The 19519-nt window shown below is 46.2% G+C and overlaps 1 protein-coding gene across 1 annotated transcript in view; it reads right to left on the bottom strand.

Annotated features, from left to right (window-relative positions):
* Positions 1–19519, bottom strand: part of LOC142250054 (complement factor H-related protein 1-like) — a 513811-nt gene that overhangs the window by 345377 nt on the left and 148915 nt on the right. Inside the window, exon 3 of the mRNA XM_075322116.1 lies at positions 8719–8904. Within this exon, the coding sequence (XP_075178231.1) occupies positions 8719–8904 (186 nt within the window). The remainder of the gene's footprint in view (positions 1–8718; positions 8905–19519) is intronic.

Raw genomic sequence — 19519 nt, 5'->3', positions numbered from 1 at the left:
TCACCTGTGGTAAATCACAAATGAGAATCTCCTGTGATAAATTGTTAGTGCTCATGTGTAGAGATGAACCACCCTCTAGAGGCTCGAGTTCGACTCGGTTCGTCAAACGTAGGCCGCGTTTGAGTTCGGTTTGGCGAGCCGTTCGATGAACCTCTCGAACCCCATTGAAAACAATGGGAGGCAAACACATAAAAACACATTATAAATGTACACATACAGTTAATAAACATTGCCATAACACTTACCTGTCCCCGCGATCCGTCCTGCACTCTGTCTCTCGCTGCTTTTCCTTCCGATAATCGCTGCGTCCTCCCGGTAACCAGCACTGATGATAGGACCTATTGTGACATCAAAATAGCATGTGACCAGTCACGTGTCTTTTATCTCATTGGCTACAGACTGGTCACATGGCTTTGACGTCATGCTAGGACCTGTCAATGCATCTCTCCGGTACGTGGTGATCATTTGTGTATTTCCGTGTACCAGCGACATGCTCTGGCACATGGTCGACTCCCCGTTCTGCTTCTTCATTCCGTTATTCACCGGCTGCCACAGCCGGTCAATAACGAAGATCACCGTTGCTATAGCAACGCGCCTGTCAGCGGTGACGTCACCGCAGATCAGAATAAGGCTACATTAACACGACCGATCCGTTTTTGTGGTCTGCAAAAAACGGTCAGTTTTTTTTACGGGTGCATCTGTGCGGCATCCGTTTCCATTCCGTATATGGTCCGTATGTCATCTGTTTGTCATCCGTGTGCCTTCCCTTTATTTTGCCTACTGCAAAAAAACTGAAGGAGGGAAAATACATAAATTTACCCAGGATCCATAGCTTCAACCTACATGAGGTGGTCACATGTTCACTCCATTGCCATTTTCTATTGTTTTTCACAGCGCAGAGCGCTCTGGTGATTTTCCTGTGCTTGTACACTTCAAATCAGTCTTTTCTGTCATTATAATGGCAGAAAGACACATAATGTCCCACTCTCCTGCATTTTGTAATTTTGCACCCTTTGGTGCCTTTCATGTGGCACTAAAGGGTGCTTAGCCTTGTATTTGGCCAAAAACATAACTAAATTTAAAAAAATAAATGATGTGGGGTTCCCCCTTTTCTTGTAGCCAGCTAGGGTAAAGCAGATGGCTGCAGCCTGCAGACCACAGCTGGCAGCTTCACCTTGGCTGGTAATCCAAAACTGAGGGCACCCCACGCTGTTATTTTAAATTAAATAAATAATTAAAAAAAAATACGTGCGAGTCCCCCCAAAATTGGATCACTAGCCAAGGTAAAGCGGACAGCTGGGGTCTGATATTCTCAGACTAGGGAGGTCCATGGTTTTTGGACTTTCCCCAGCCTAAAAATAACAGGCCGCAGCCGCCCCAGAAGTGGCGCATCCATTAGATGCGCCAATCCTGGTGCTTCGCTCCAGCTCATCCCGTTGCCCTGGTGCGGTGGCAAACGGGGTAATATCAGATGTGTAATGTCACCTGGCATCAAACCCTGGGGTTCGTGAGGTCAGGCATCTATCAGATACCCGACATCACCAACCCAGTCACTAAAAAAAAAAAAAATAGACGACAAACACATTTTTATTTGAAAAAACACCTCCCAACACATTCCCTCTTTCACCAATTTATTAGAAAAAAAACCAAATCCAGGTCTGCTGTAATCCAAGGGGTTCCCATGACGATCCATACCATAGTCAATGTCCCAGTCAATGAAGAACAGAATGTTCCATACTGGCTGGGAGAGCAATGCAGTGACCTGAGCTAACATCAATAGGTCCCAGGTGCTGCTGTCAGGAGCTTAGTGAGGTACATTACCTGCGGTGATCGCTGCACTCCTGACAGCAGAGCCGTCACTGAGTTCAATGACCGCTGCCTTCAGAACAGAGTATCGCGAGAGCCCGTGATGTCACCGCTAATGACAGTCTCGGGCCGGCAGCGAGAAGAGATGTGACATGCTGAGATGTTTGCCAAGCATGGAACAGTCAAGAACCTGCTTGGATGTGATGGAAATAGGAAATATGACAGTAGATGCCTTTTGAAGGTTGGTGCGAATGGAGAAAAAGCACCATATCAAGCATTCAAAGATCTAAAAGCCAACCTGGAAAAGTCTTGGGTCATGGTTTCAACAAGTACCATACGCCACATACTAAACCAAGCAGAGCTTTATGGGTGAGAACCAAGGAAGAAACCATTGGTGAAGAATAGACATTAAAAGGAATGACTGAGCTGTGCCAAAGAGTACTATGACAAACCACAATCCTTCTAAAAAAATGTTCTGTGGACAGATGAAAAAAATAGACCTTTTTGGCAATGCAAAGCAACAGTTTATTTATAGAAGGCACAATGAAGTTTATAAGGAAAGGAATATCCTACCAATAGTTAAGCATGGTGGAGGATCCATAATGTTTCTGCAGTTGCTTTGCTGCATTTGGTGCTGGAGGCCTTGACCGTATGACAGGAATCATAAAATCAAAAAATTGTCAAGAGATTTTAGACCAAAATGTCCTACCCAGTGTAGAAAAACTTGGTTTGAGTAAATGATTATAGATCCACCAAAAGCACACAACCAAAAGTACACAGGAATGGTTGAAATAGAAAATATGAACTATTTTAAAATGGACCGCAATGAGTCCTGACTAGAGATGAGCGAACTGGTCCCGGTTCGGCTCGAGGCCGGTTCGCCGAACGGGGTCCCGTTCGAGTTCGGCTCGTCGAACGTTCGACGAACCGAACTCGAACGTATAGGCTAGAATGGGAGGCAATCACAAACACATAAAAATGCATGATAAATGTACACAAACAGTTAATAAACATTGCCATAACACTTAACCGGTCCTCGCGATCCCTTCTGCACTCTGTCTCCTGCCGCTATTCCATCCGATGATCGCTGAATCCTCCCGGTGACCTGCACTGCCAGCAGAGATGCAGGACCTATCGTGACGTCAAAATAGCCATGTGACCAGTCACGTGGCTATTATCTCATTGGCTACAGACTGGTCACATGACTATGACACGTCATGTAGGACCTGCAAGTGCATCTCTCCGGTACACGGTGCACATATGTGTATCGCCGTGTACCGGCGACATGCTCTAGCACACGGTCGACTCCCCGTTCCGTTAGGGACCGGCTGACACAGCCGGTCATTAACGGAGATCACCGTTGCCATAGCAACGCAGTTAGCTGTGACGTCACCGCTAACCGCGGCTCCGAGAGCACCGTTGCTATGGTAACGCGTCTGTCAGCGTTACCGCTAGCAGCCAGCACTGTTCACTCACGGAGTGAAGGCTGCACGCTGCTTCCCGATTGTAGTGATGATTGTAGTGAGGATGGAGGTTCCCCAGCCCCAAGTGATGAGCTGGTGAATCTCATCCTCACTACAATCGTCACTACTACTACACTAGAAAGAAAGAAGACAGAAGAGCAGGATCGTGGAGGGCTGACAGGGGGTAATAAAGATGGAGTCTCTAATGTGTCTGTGTATTTATTTCTATTAAAGTATTTTTTCTCTGTGTGGTGTTTTTTTTTTAACCCTTTATTGGAGATTCTTAATGGCAGGGTCAAACGTGCCTGACATTAAGAATCTCTGGCTTAATACTGGCTAGTAAAACAAAGCCAGTATTAACTCATGATTACCCAACAAGCCACCCGGCTCCAGGGCTGTTGGAAGAGTTGGATACAGCGCCAGATGATGGCACTTCTATGAGAGCGCCATTTTCTGGGACGGCTGCGGACTGAAATCCGCAGCAGAGGTGCCCACAAACCCCGGGCTAACCTGTGCTGCGGATTCCAATCCCCAGCTGCCTAGTTGTACCCGGCTGGACACAAAAATGGGGCGAAGCCCACGTCATTTGTTTTTTAATTATTTCATGAAATAAGTGAAATAATTAAAAAAAACGGGCTTCCCTATATTTTTGGTTCCCAGCCGGGTACAAATAGGCAACTGGGGGTTGGAGGCAGCCCGTGGCTGCCAGCTGTACCTGGCTAGCATACAAAAATATGGCGAAGCCCACATCATTTTTTTGGTGGGCAAAAAACTTCTGCATACAGTCCTGGATGGAGTATGCTGAGCCTTGTAGTTCTGCAGCTGCTGTCTGCTCTTCTCCATACAGACAGACAGCAGCTGCAGAACTACAAGGCTCAGCATACTCCATCCAGGACTGTATGCAGAAGTTTTTTGCCCCCTGAAAAAATTATGTGGGCTTCGCCATATTTTTGTATGCTAGCCAGGTACAGCAGGCAGGTACGGCTGCCCCCAACCCCCAGTTGCCTATTTGTACCCGGCTGGGAACCAAAAATAAAGGGAAGCCCTTTTTTTATTATTTCATGAATTTCATGAAATAATTAGAAAACAAATGACGTAGGCTTTGCCCCATTTTTGTGTCCAGCCAGGTACAACTAGGCAGCTGGGGATTGGAATCCGCACCACAGGTTGGCCTGAGCTTTCTGGGCCCCACTGCTGCGAATTGCAGTCTGCAGCCGCCTCAGAAAATGGCATTTTCATAGAAGCGCCATCTTCTGGCGCTGTATCCAACTCTTCCAGCACCTGCCTGCTATACCTGGCTAGCATACAAAAATATGGCGAAGCTCACGTCCTTTTTTTGTAGTTTTTTGGCAAAAAAAATAAAAAATGCTTCCCTGGATTTTACATTGCCAGTGAAGGTAACACCAAGCAGTGGGGGTTAGCAGCCAGTAGCTGCTTGGATTACCCTTAGCTAGCAATACAAAAAATGCAGCGGGAGCCCATATATATTTTTTTTTAATTATTTATTTAAATAACTAAAAATAAAATGGGCTTCCCTGTATTTTGATTGCTGGACATCACAGTGCTGTAAAAATAAATCTTTAAAAAAATGACGTAGCGCTCCGCGGTATTTTTGATTCTCAGCGCAGATAAAGCAGACAGCTATGGGTTGCCACCCCCATCTGCCTGCCGTTACCTTGGTTGGCAATCAAAATACAGGGAAGCCCATTAATTTTTTCTATTTAAAAAATAGTTAAAAAAAAAAAATGACGTTGGGTCCCCCCATTTTTGATAGCCAGCTAGGGTAAAGCAGACGGCTGTAGCCTGAAAACCACAGCTGGCAGCTTTACCGTGGTTGGGGATCCAATGTGGAGGTCCCCTCAGGCTCTTTTTTATAATTATTTTATAAATATTAATAATTACACAATAAAAGTAGGTTCCCCCCCAAATTGGATCACCAGCCAAGGTAAAGCGGACAGCTGTGGTCTGGTATTCTCAGGGTGGGAAGGTCCATAGTTATTGGGCCTTCACAGCCTAAAAATAACAGGCTGCAGGCACCCCAGACGTGGCGCATCCACTAGATGCGCCAATCCTGGCGCTTCACCCCAGCTCATCCCGTGCCCTGGTGCAGTGGCAAACGGGGTAATAAATCGGGTTGATACTAGCTGTAAAGTCACCTGAGATCAAGCCCAGCAGTTTGTGATGTCATGGCGTCTATTAGATACCCAACATCATAAACTGTCAGTACTAACAAAAACAAAAAATCGACAAAAGAAATTTATTTGACAAAACAGTCCCCAAAACATTTCCTCTTTAACCAATTTATTGTAAGAAAAAAAATAAAGGGGTCCCACGACGACTCTGGACCGTCTAGAATATGGAGGGGGAGACACTCAGGGAATGTATCCCCCATTTTCTAGGAGTGCGGACCCTTCATGTGAGGAGTGTGGGTGCAATGAATCTGCACTCACTCTCCCCGGGTCCACAGCAGCAGAGTCCATGTCGTAATGGTTGCTACCAAAGCTGCAATGCCCTGCTCATGAGGTAAGGGCATGCCTAATCAGGAGAACTACTGTAGAGGAAGCTCTGCTCACTGGTATATAGGTGCTCAGAGGTAATAATAGATAAAATTAGTGAGTAACCTCGGCACTCTATATCTCCCAGACTAAGTCAGTAAGTCACAATGGATAGTAATGCAAAATCACTCTTTATTGGTCCGTATTAAGAAATTTTTTTTTTCATAAGCATATATGTTTTTGTCCAAAACAAGTTACAAATGACGTTTCGGCCTGAGCCTTCGTCAGATTGGACTTATCTGCATGTAATCATGAAAAATGACAATAATCAGTATCACATAAGAGTGAGAGAACAATAACATAAACTTGAACAATGTAGAGGTACAATTGGGATGCAGCAAAAAAATTGCAACACAGCAAGAAATGAAACACATGATACAAATGTCATAATACAGTACAAGGACAATATAGTAATGACAAATATGGGGTCAGAGTAGGCTTAGACAGCTCTGGTACGAAAGAGATGTCAATCATAAAGTAACATGTGCAGTAGGTGTAGAGCTACAGTATGCATGGCAGAGCTAATGGGTAGACCGACCATAGAAAAAGAACGGAGAAAAAGTGGAGAAAAAGTGGAGAAAAAGTGGAGAAAAAGTGGAGAAAAAGTGGAGAAAAAGTGGAGAATAAATGGAGAAAAAGTGGAGAAAAAGTGGAGAAAAAAATGGAGAAAAGGTGGAGAAAAAGTGGAGAAAAAAATTCTCCACTTTTTCTCCATTTATTCTCCACTTTTTCTCCACTGTTTCTCCACTTTTTCTCCATTTTTTTCTCCACTTTTTCTCCATTTATTCTCCACTGTTTCTCCACTGTTTCTCCACTGTTTCTCCACTGTTTCTCCATTTTTTTCTCCACTTTTTCTCCATTTTTTCTCCACTGTTTCTCCACTGTTTCTCCACTGTTTCTCCATTTTTTCTCCATTTTTTTCTCCACTTTTTCTCCACTTTTTCTCCATTTTTTCTCAAGTGGAGAAAAAAGTGGAGAAAAAAGTGGAGCACCCTTTGGTGCCTTTCATGTGGCACTAAGGGGTGCTTAGCTTTGTATTTAGCCAAAAAAATTAAAAAAAAATGACGTAGGGTTCCTCCTAGTTTTGTAGCCAGCTAGGGTAAAGCAGACGGCTGCAGCCTGCAGACCACAGCTGGCAACCTCACCTTGGCTGGTAATCCAAAACTGAGGGCACCCCACGCTGTTATTTTAAATTAAATAAATAATTAAAAAAAAAAACACGTAGGGGTCCCCCAAAATTGGATTACCAGCCAAAGTAAAGCAGACAGCTGGGGCCTGATATTCTCAGACTAGGGAGGTCCATGGTTATTGGACTCTCCCCAGCCTAAAAATAGCAGGCCGCAGCCGCCCCAGAAGTGGCGCATCCATTAGATGCGCCAATCCTGGTGCTTCGCCCCAGCTCATCCCGCGCCCTGGTGCGGTGGCAAACGGGGTAATATATGGGGTTAATACCAGATGTGTAATGTCACCTGGCATCAAGCCCTGGGGTTGGTGAGGTCAGGCGTCTATCAGATACCCGACATCACCAACCCAGTCAGTAATAAAAAAAAAAATAGACGACAACCACATTTTTATTTGAAAAAACACTCCCCAAAACATTCCCTCTTTAACCAATTTATTAGAAGGAAAAACAAATCCAGGTCTGGTGTAATCCAAGGGGTTGCCATGACGATCCACACTGTCCCAGTCAATGAAGAGCAGGATGTTCCCCATTGGCTGGGAGAGCAATGCAGTGACCTGAGCTAACATCAATGGGTCAGCCCAGGTCACTGCAGGGCATGACAAGTGCTGCTGTCAGTGAGGTACATTACATGCGCTGATCTCCAGCACACTGACAGCCCCTGTCACTGAGGTCAATGACCGGCGCCTTCACATCAAGTATCGCGAGAGGTCCGTGACGTCACCGCTAGTCAGTCTCGGGTCGGAAGCGAGAGGTGATGTGACAAGCGGCGGCCATGGAGGACAGTGACAGCGCTGAGGTCGGGATGGCGGGACTTCATCACCGCAGGTAAGCCGAGCGGGGGGGGGGGATGTGTGTGTGTGTGTGTATGTATGTGTACGTGTGTGTGTGTGTATGTGTACATGCCGTGGGCAGGAGGGGGCGGAGTGAGCTGAGCGGGAAGTGTGGGCTTCCTGCACGTAACTAAGATAAACATCGGGTTACTAACCAAAGCGCTTTGGTTGGATACCCGATGTTTATCTTGGTTACCAGCTTCTGGCAGGCTGCCAGCGATGGCTCCTGCTCACTGTAGCTGTAAAAAGCCCTGCTTTTTGCTGCTAGAACCGTTCTCGAACGTATCTAGAACTATCGAGCTTTTGCAAAAAGCTCGAGTTCTAGTTCGATCTCGAACAGCCCCAAAAATCACTCGAGCTTAGAACTGGAGAACCTCGAACCTAGAACCGCGCTCAACTCTAGTCCTGACCTCAATCCCTTTGAAATACTTTGGGGTGAGATGAAATCTGCCATTGGGACAAAGAACCCTGCAAACATTCAAGAGCTTGAACAAACTGCAAAGTAAGAATGGGAAAAAATACCAGCTGAGAAGTGCAAGAAGCTTAAAGATGGCTACAAGAAACGTTTGGAGGCTTTCATCAATACCAAAGGGTGTCCAACGAAGCATTAATTAGAGGGGGGCAACCAAGTATTAATAGGGGTTCCTTTATTGCTGCACATGTTGTTTATTCTGTTTCTTCTTTGAAATTGCAATATATAAGTTGACAAACATTGTTTTATTATTGTATTACTTTGGACCAGTAATTACAAAATCCTGAGGATATAACTTTGGTACATTTCCATTTATTTTTGAAGATATTGTACAGTCTATGAAAAAAGTAAGGGGTGCTAATAATAGTGAGCAGCACTGTATTACCTACAATTAAGTAATTATACTCACTAGAACATTTTGCTGCAGTGAATTCTCCATCAGGAAGACACGTTCTAATTCCACTGCTCTGGCTATCTGGGGTATGGAAATTAGGTAGACAATCAAACTTAATTTCTTCTCCTTCCAGAAATACTGCAGATGTTAGAGGACCATATTTAGCATTATCAAAAAAAGTCTTCATGATGGAACATCTTCCTGTAAGATGCAAAGACATTTTATATGAGTTCCTTTTTCTTTTAGACATCTTTATATGACGGTAATCGCAACCTGTGTTTCATCCAGCATTATCGTATATTCAGATGGGGAATATTTGCTGCAGACATCTTTGCAGGTCTCACATTCATCTGAATATTGATTGCAGAATTCAAGCACATTTATACCTCAAATTCAAAATACAGGGAGGAACCCAATTATCAAAACACCATGAAAAAAATTCCTATATTAAAAATATCAATCTTTATTAGTCAATTTCTAAAAAACTGTCAGTGCAGTCAAAAGAGGAATAGCCACTTAAAAGTGGTTGGGCGGGTGAAAAGGGAGGAGACACGTGCGCCAGATGTCGATATTGAGGATGTAGGCAGGGGAGGGGGGGGCCTATCCTAGCCCTATGAATTTCCCCTACCTACCAGCGGAGTGTAAACACCCTAATACTCGGTGCCCCCGCTCCTCGGCAGCTGTCCCTTCCTGTCCCTCCAACCATAAAACCACCAGCACCAAAAAGTGTACGTGAAAAAAAGTGCAGGTCGAAAAACCTAAAAAGTCTGGTATGCAGTTTAGTTAATACGTATGAGATCCAGTAGTTCCCCTATCAGGGTGAAACATAATCACACTAATTCCCTTAAGTATGACCAATGGTACTCTTATTCCAGAGGACACAAGCCTAAATAGTCTGGGTAACCACTGTATATTGTTAATACATGTCAGGTCAACATATATATATAATCAAGTAGTTCCCCTATAGGGGTGGACCATAATCACAATAATTCCCTTGAGGATGATCAGAAGGTACTCCCATCCCATAGGACACAAGCCTACATCGTCAGGGCAACCACTCTCTATTGTAAATACAGATCAGATCAAGTAGTCTCCCCCTCAAAGTAGACCCAAATTGCACTAATTTCCTTAAGGGTAAACAGGCTATACTTCCATCCTAAAGGGCATGTAGATACAACTGCACACCAATCTCAGATAAAATATTTGACATTTTGGAATGATTAAAGTACTTATTATATCCCTTTGTCAGGTTATATCATAATATTAATCTCACAATGATTAAAGTACTTATCATGTCATTTAGCATATCATCTCAGCATATCTCAACGCGTTTCTCCCTCAGGATGTCTGGGGGTTCATCAGGAGATTTTCAATCTGTAAAGCCGATCTCACAGTGGAGGAACGGTTGCTGTGCCTGGTAACGCCACTCAGGACCACAAGAATCTGGGTCCTAGCTCATTAGTGGTATCAGAGGTAATGCCTCATTTGGCCACACACCACCTCCACTTATGTCAACTCGATAAACGCCATTTTACCCCGCCCCCATGAGACTTACTGTCCATGATATTTTCAAACGCCGCGCCATTCTGCCGGCGGTCACTTCCGGTTTGAAGTCTCTGTGACGTAGGACTGGAAGTCAATATTCCCCACCAGGCCTTGCACACACTTCCAGGCCTCCGACGTCACACCAGAAGTTCCGGCACATGGACCGCACATTGCGTTCCACTTGTCAGGAACGCCCACATGGAGAACAGAGGGTCACATGTTAGGGGAGGGTAATTGGCAGATCACATGACTTTACGATAGTGGAACGCACACTGCGCTCCACTTGCAAAAGACGCCCTCATAGCAATAAGAGCGTCACCTGTAGTGGAGGCTAGTCACGTGACTCACGAGTAAGATAGGGCTATTCATATAAATAGAGAAATAAGGAAGGAGCGATATCATTATATCGCCACAAAATTAACCATTGCTCGTCCTATAGGGACAATACGCACATAGGCATAGAAATCAGCTCCGCTCAATAACTCATCCCATAGTAATGTGAAAAAGGGGGTTCCCAGACCACCATGAACCATTCAAAGGGAAGTTAAATGAAACTGGTGAAATTTAATTGCTCATTAATCCCATCCGGGGACATACTACGCAACAGGTAAATCCACCTCGTTTCCCTTTGGAGAATCGCCCTATTCCAGTCACCCAGCCTCTCATGTTTTTGGACGGTCTCAATTACCTTAAATAGGATATTTTTATCCCCATTGTGGTATTGGACCATATGTCGGGCAAGTGCAGTATCCCTCTTGTGGAGAATATCCCCCATGTGCTCTCCGATCCTTACTCTTAGTTCCCTCTTGGTTTTCCCCACATAATTTTTGGGACACTGACAGGTGCACATGTAAACCACTCCAGTGGTCTTGCAATTCGCAAAATCCCTATTAGAGAAAACTCTCCCTGTCGCTGCACTTGCAAAGGTTTTAGAGGGGTCAATATACCTACAGAAACTGCAGGTCCCACACCTAAAGGTCCCAATCGGTCTCCTGTCTAACCAGGTCCCTGCCGATTTCGGTTGCTCAAAATGGCTATGGACCAGGTGGTCCCTTATTGACCTCCCTCTCCTAAAAGTGACTGAGGGTTTTGTAGTTAGGGTATCTGCCAGATCTGGGTCTGCCCGAAGAATGTCCCAGTGCCGCCTTAAAATGTCCATAATCTTATCAGTCTGGTCGTCATAGGTCCCAATCAATCTTGTCAACCCATCATTTTGTATTTTCTGGCGGGGCACAATTAACTCTGTCCTGTTTCTTCCCTTTGCAACTCTATATGCTTCATCAATCACTCCCACTGGGTAACCTCTATCTCTGAACCTACGTCTAAGGTTATTAGATTGTGCCTGAAAATCTCCCAAACTGGAACAGTTCCTCCGAAGTCGAAGGAACTGTCCCTTGGGGATCCCTCTTTTCAGGCTAGTGGGGTGACAGCTCTCCCATCGTTGCAAACTATTAGTTGCCGTGGGTTTCCTATAAATGGTAGTATCCAAATAGCCGTCCTGATTCCTCTTGATGTACAAATCCAAAAAGGAGATCCTATCCCCCCCTATCTCCGAGGTAAACCTTAGGTTCAGATTGTTCAAATTCAGATGTCCAACAAAGGCCCTGAAGGAGTTTTGGTCACCCGACCAAAGGATGAGGATGTCATCAATATATCTCCCCCAGAATAGAATCCTGGGGTCCAGATGACATCCTCATCCCTAAAAACAACTGTGTCCTCTCACCAACCCAGAAGCAACAGAATTCAAGCACAAGCTGCCATATAAATGCTAGTGAAATACAGTTAGAACCAGACATTTATAAACACGATCTAAAAAGACACATATGCATGTTTTTCTCTTATGAGAGAGAGAGAGAGAGACTTATATGATGAGGACATATTTTACAATTAATTACCGTCCATTCATCCAGGGATCAGACTGAGTTCCTGGATGTGTTGGTGAATAGAGACGAGTGTGATTGATTACTGACCGAGTTAATTAGAAAGCCGACCTCAACACACACACTATTGCACGTTGCCTCATCACACCCCAGGTCACTGATTCGGTCAATCCCTACAGAACAATTCTTTCAGCTGCAGAGGATATGTTCCACTGATGTGGACTTTGAGACACAAGCCTCGGCCTGATGGGCAGACTCCAAAAGCGGGGATACAGTAGGCAGGTGGTGAAACGTGCATATTACTGCTCAAAATATTCCCCAGGTCAGTCACTCCTGTATTCTTCTGGGAGGCCCAAGTCTGAGGATCAGGTCTTATTTATTACTGGGTATCAGTCTGAGTTCAGTGCTGGGAGAGAATGTTTTGTGAATGCGTGGCTCATATTGCAGGATGACCAGGTTCCTTCAAAGATTTCTTTCTGAGAGGCCCAATATCACAATCAGATGGTCAAAGAACCTATGCAACCATTTGGTGTGGAGCCATTATGAGGCCGCTGCCGATAGAACACGTTTGTGAAGCATTCACTCTACCCCAGTGCATGGATGTGTTCCTTGTGGCTGGTGCATCGCTTGTCCCAATATTATGCACATTGACACGTTCCCAAATTGCACAGCTGATAAATCATTCACCATCAAAAGGTGGATCACATGTAGTAGCAAGGCGGTGATATATTATTACCTGCCAATACCCTAAGATCTGTGTGTGGCTGACCACCTGCCAAGTAAAAGTACATGTTAGGGAGCATGTGTTGGGTATAGCGGCTGTGTCAGGCCACACAGACACATCCACGCTAAAAACACTGCCAAAAGATTTTAAATTAAATCATGGTTATGACACCACCCTCCTTAGAGTACGTGGCATTGTTCAGTTGGATGTTAATCTCAGAGGTGGGGAAATTAGCCAACGTTTGGCTCAGATGGATATACACATTGGGTACTGTATATCCTTCTGGTCTGAATGAGAATATGAACTTCATACCGGTTTTGTAACATTTATACGATAAGTGTCTACTTGAAGGATTCATATCATTCTTGGGAACATTATGTATTTTAATCGTATTTGTTGCATTGGTTTTAACATTTTCACTCCTTCATACACAGAATATAATCTACAAGATAATGAACATATATTATTTTGACTGGATGGAAGTGATCGATGGTTAACATGCGAGTTTTCCATGCATGTGCACAGTGTGACATATGAATAAATATAACTGTGAATACATGGATTTTGTTTGTATGCTCATCTTTGATGTGTCTATTTATGTGTTCTATGCAGGTAGTTATATGCATGAATATATATATATATATATATATATATATATATATATAATGTGCCATATGGGTTATTATAGGAACAATTAATTCTAAAATTTGTGCTCACGATATAAGTATTCATTTGTGCCCCCACATGTATGCACATGACATGCCTCCCTATTGAGCATTATGCAGTAATATCAAGTCCCAATGTATTTATCCATTCAGTTGTTGTGGTCTGGTACATGTGTGTGCACTATGCTTCCCTGGACCCCGTCCTGCCTTTGTGTCTCTATGGGCTGGGTGCTTCCATGTCACATAAGCATGATGCGGAATCACCTGAGCCATGATGCAGTGGCCGGCATCCTTGGGTCATCATGGTGAGGCACGCGTCATTTCATGGCTCACCACAATTGGAGGAGGGTAGATATATTAATACCTGCCCTCTCCATGCTAGTCATGGTCCCTGACAAAGGCTGAGGGAAAGCCAAAATGCGCATTGGGCGCACGCCAGGACACTATACCACTGTATCCACCAATGTTTGATCAGTAGTTCTCTGACCCTCATGTGCAGGTGAACACCACTATTTGATCCACCACTGGTTTTGACATCACATAACAGCCTATTATTCATTTTTGACTTGCTTTTATTTGTAAAAACAGGGTAGCCAGGCATTTGCAATTATAAATCGCACCTGATGGTGTGTTGCCACAGTCTAGTAGCTACGTTTGAATGTTTTCATGACATAATATGTAAAATAATTTGCTGTTGTTTGTACATAATTTTTATGCTCAACAACTTAGTATAAAATTTATAACATTATATATGGCAATCCAATAGTCTAATATTATGCTGTCATAGTAAATGACAACAATAGTGAATGACACTGTTGTCCAATATAATTATTGTTATATTTTGTGGTGTATCATTTGGCACAAATTAGCCTTCTTCATGTTTTCAATTCACCACCCACCTGAGCTTATATACATCATAGATTTAATATAAATTATATAAGCTTGGACACATGATCGCTTTCTTCTTTTTTCTGCTTCGTGCTTTATTGGTGATTTGTCCTTGTATAAATAGTCCTTGCACCCGTACGCCAAATTTTTTTTTTATACAGTAACTTGCCTATAATCATATATGTATATGTGGCGCCCTGGACTAGCCAGGTCGTCACAGGTACTACACCAACACACCCCACACCCCGAGATAGGCACATCAGCCAGACACCAAATCCTTGTTGCCTCCCTCCAGACCAGGTGGGGTGGAGCCAGGCGGTTGGCCCCACCCACTGAGGAGTTCACAGTCTTGGAGGCGGGAAAAGGAAGGGAGAGGAGTTCAGTGAGGTTAGGGAAGTGGAAGAGTGAAGTAATAGTGGAGGAGAAAGAAGTGACTGACTGTGTCCGGGTACATAGCCCGGGCACTTAGAAGTACTTTGCACGCTGCGACATCGCAGGCCGATGCTGCGATGCCGAGCGCGATAGTCCCCTCCCCCGTCGCAGCAGCGATATCCTTGTGATAGCTGCCGTAGCGAACATTATCGCTACGGCAGCTTCACATGGACTCACCTGTCCTGCGACCGTCACTCTGGCCGGCGACCCGCCTCCTTGTTAAGGGGGCGGGTCGTGCGGCGTCACTGCGATGTCACACGGCAGGCGGCCAATCGGAGCGGAGGGGCGGAGGGGCGGAGATGAGTGGGATGTAAACATCCCGCCCACCTCCTTCCTTCCGCATATCCTACGGAAGCCGCAGTGACGCCGGTAGGAGATATTCCTCGCTCCTGCGGCTTTACACACAGCGATGTGTGCAGCCGCAGGAGCGAGGAACAACATCGGACTGTCGCGTCAGCGTAATTATGGATTACGCCAACGCTGCACCGATGATACGATGACGACGCTTTTGCGCTCGTTAATCGTATCATCGAGCCTTTACACACTACAATGTCGCATGCGATGCCGGAAGTGCGTCATTTTCAATTTGACCCCACCGACATCGCACCTGCACTATCGTAGTGTGCAAAGCCTGCTTTAGAGCAAGGTTGGCAGACGGTGGTGGCAGTCTTCAGGAGAGGCAGATCAACGTTGAACCGTAGGACCGGGGACGGGCGGTGGCCCGCCGGTACCGAACCGGGGAGCGAAGTGAAGCCAGCACAAACCGGCAGGGACTGCGGACCACGACCAGGCTTGGAGTCACCATTAAACAGGTCAAATCCGTTAGTGACCGGAACCCCAGGGGTTTCCAAACATCCAAGACCCGATTGAAGGCAACCGTCCAAACAGCAAAAGGGAAATACAGCTACCGCAACAGCTAGAATTCCCAGTGCCAGAGCCTGCGAGCAAAAGAGCTCCTCCGGCCCATATACAAGCTGGGGAGCGGGTTACCGGTGGGAAGCCATTGGGACCGAAGATACACAAAAGGTGCAGGGAAAGGCAGCCACCACCAACCGTCCGGGAGAAACCACAGCAGCCAACTGCGGGACCCGTCCATCCAGCCGTTTGTTTTACCGGAGACTCTGCATCCATTCTTGGCTGAGTGAGTACCACCGTGCCGTCCGGCACCGCGCTGCACAGTCCAAGCGACCCTGCACCTTGCAAGCCCTGCCTCCCCGTCACCTCACCGGGCCCCGGGACCACCAAACCCCCTACCCACCGAGGGGAGAGAAACATCCCAGCTGCTCCCGGCCATCGCTCCCGGGATGCCAGTCACAAGCGGTGGTGCACCAACCTCACCACAAACCGTGGGTGGCGTCACAGACCAAATCCCCCAAACCACACTATCCCCTTTCACTCACGGGCGAGGAGCACCGCTCGAGTCCCCGGATCCAGCCCACCGCTCGAGCCACCGAGCAGCAGCAGCGCCGGACCCGAGCATGGTGAGCGCAGCGCCCTCCCGGCCCGCGACATATACAGTCAGGGCCAGAAATATTTGGACAGTGACACAAGTTTTATTATTTTAGCTGTTTACAAAAACATGTTCAGAAATACAATTATTAGTGATGAGCGAGTACTAAAAAGCTCGGGTGCTCGAGGCTCGGGCCGAGCATCCCAAGATACTCGTGTACTCGGCCCGAGCACCGAGCCCAATGTTATCCTATGGGAGACCCGAGTATTTTTGTGAAATGACCACCGGCAGCATGTAGAAACCCTAAAAATGGCAAAAAAGTCTCAGAAGAGTGCTCAAATGACATGGCAACAGCATGGGGAAGACCCCTTGAAGCATTTATCACTCAAAAGTCACAGCTGTGAACAATTTTGTCCGCGTTTTACGCCATTTTTACGGACTCACCAGAAAACCTTCCAAAATGACACCAAAATGAATTTTCATGGCGGAAATGTTAAGGGCACATACCCAATAGTGAGATAGAGCTAATGTATGTTACTTTTTGAGATCAATACATGAAAGATTTTACGTAAAACATTGTGTGGCACTCCGATGTCCCTGAGAAGAGACGTACATAAAGGCCTCTGAGTCTAATGTGCCCATTTTGAGGAAGTGAGTCTTTGTAGTATTTTCCTTTGCCAGGGCAGTCCAAAATTGTGAGGTTCACCAATGACCCTGCATACAGACGTGCATGAGGGCCTGTAAACCTGAAGTGCCTATTGGAAGGAAGTGGGTCTATTGTAGTATAGCCCTTAAGCAGGGCAGCCAAAAATTGGGAGGCTCCACGTTGTCCCTGGATAGAGACGTGCATGAGGGCCTGTAAACCTGAAGTGCCCATTGGAAGGAAGTGGGTCTATTGTAGTATAGCCCTTAGGCAAGGCAGCCAAAAATTGGGAGGCTCCACATTGTCCCTGGATAGAGACGTGCATGAGGGCCTCAAAACATTAAGTGTCCATTGTCAGGAAGTGGGTGTATTATAGTATAGCCCTTTGGCAGGGCAGCCAAAAATTGGGAGGCTCCACATTGTCCCTGGATAGAGACGTGCATGAGGGCCTGTAAACCTGAAGTGCCCATTGGAAGGAAGTGGGTCTATTGTAGTATAGCCCTTAGGCAGGGCAGCCAAAAATTGGGAGGCTCCACGTTGTCCCTGGATAGAGACGTGCATGAGGGCCTGTAAACCTGAAGTGCCCATTGGAAGGAAGTGGGTCTATTGTAGTATAGCCCTTAGGCAGGGCAGCCAAAAATTGGGAGGCTCCACGTTGTCCCTGGATAGAGACGTGCATGAGGACCTGTAAGCCTGAAGTGCCCATTGGAAGGAAGTGGGTCTATTGTAGTATAGCCCTTAGACAGGGCAGCCAAAAATTGGGAGGCTCCACGTTGTCCCTGGATAGAGACGTGCATGAGGGCCTGTAAACCTGAAGTGCCCTTTGGAAGGAAGTGGGTCTATTGTAGTATAGTCCTTAGGCAGGGCAGCCAAAAATTGGGAGGCTCCACGTTGTCCCTGGATAGAGACGTGCATGAGGGCCTGTAAACCTGAAGTGCCCATTGGAAGGAAGTGGGTCTATTGTAGTATAGCCCTTAGGCAGGGCAGCCAAAAATTGGGAGGCTCCACGTTGTCCCTGGATAGAGACGTGCATGAGGGCCTGTAAACCTGAAGTGCCCATTGGAAGGAAGTGGGTCTATTGTAGTATAGCCCTTAGGCAGGGCAGCCAAAAATTGGGAGGCTCCACATTGTCCCTGGATAGAGACGTGCATGAGGGCCTGTAAACCTGAAGTGCCCATTGGAAGGAAGTGGGTCTATTGTAGTATAGTCCTTAGGCAGGGCAGCCAAAAATTGGGAGGCTCCACGTTGTCCCTGGATATAGACGTGCATGAGGGCCTGTAAACCTGAAGTGCCCATTGGAAGGAAGTGGGTCTATTGTAGTATAGCCCTTAGGCAGGGCAGCCAAAAATTGGGAGGCTCCACGTTGTCCCTGGATAGAGACGTGCATGAGGGCCTGTAAACCTGAAGTGCCCATTGGAAGGAAGTGGGTCTATTGTAGTATAGCCCTTAGGCAGGGCAGCCAAAAATTGGGAGTCCCTGGATAGAGACGTGCATGAGGGCCTGTAAACCTGAAGTGCCCATTGGAAGGAAGTGGGTCTATTGTAGTATAGTCCTTAGGCAGGGCAGCCAAAAATTGGGAGGCTCCACGTTGTCCCTGGATAGAGACGTGCATGAGGGCCTGTAAACCTGAAGTGCCCATTGGAAGGAAGTGGGTCTATTGTAGTATAGCCCTTAGGCAGGGCAGCCAAAAATTGGGAGGCTCCACGTTGTCCCTGGATAGAGACGTGCATGAGGGCCTGTAAACCTGAAGTGCCCATTGGAAGGAAGTGGGTCTATTGTAGTATAGCCCTTAGGCAGGGCAGCCAAAAATTGGGAGGCTCCACGTTGTCCCTGGATAGAGACGTGCATGAGGGCCTCAAAACATTAAGTGTCCATTGTCAGGAAGTGGGTGTATTATAGTATAGCCCTTTGGCAGGGCAGCCAAAAATTGGGAGGCTCCACGTTGTCCCTGGATAGAGACGTGCATGAGGGCCTCAAAACATTGTTCCCATTGCAAAGGAGCGGGTCTCCTGTCGTTGTAATGTCCATTCTGCAAAGAATGGGCGAAAAAATTTACCACTGGGGGTATACCTGAAACAAAGGCCTAACTCTTGTAACGGTCATCATGGTGGCGCATGAGGAGAAGGAGTAGCAGTCCAGCGATTATCCAAAGTTCAGAAGTGTGCACCCATGGGTGACTGGAGGTACATGGCAAATTCCCGTTACAAACTTTAAATTCCGCTCTCATTTGCTGGTGGTGTGGTGAAGTCTGGCCCAATCCAACCCTTGTTCATCTTGATCAGAGTCAGCCTATCAGCATTTTCAGTTGACAGGCGGGTGCGTTTATCTGTAATGATTCCACCTGCGGCACTAAAAACACGCTCTGACAAAACGCTAGCGGCAGGGCAGGCCAGGACTTCCAAGGTGTAGAGAGCCAATTCATGCCACGTGTCCACCTTGGATACCCAATAATTGTAAGGCACAGAGGAATGTCGGAGTACAGTTGTTCGATCTGCAAGGTACTCCTTGAGCATCTGGGCAAACTTAGGATTTCTTGTGGCACTACCCCGCACCTCAGGGGCTGTGGTACGTGAGGGGCTGAGAAAACTG

Source organism: Anomaloglossus baeobatrachus, chromosome 8, assembly GCF_048569485.1.
Source record: "Anomaloglossus baeobatrachus isolate aAnoBae1 chromosome 8, aAnoBae1.hap1, whole genome shotgun sequence".
In the NCBI taxonomy this organism is placed as follows: Eukaryota; Metazoa; Chordata; class Amphibia; order Anura; family Aromobatidae; genus Anomaloglossus; species Anomaloglossus baeobatrachus.
Note: the sequence above shows the minus strand (reverse complement) of the source record. Positions and strands in the feature narration are given on the sequence as shown.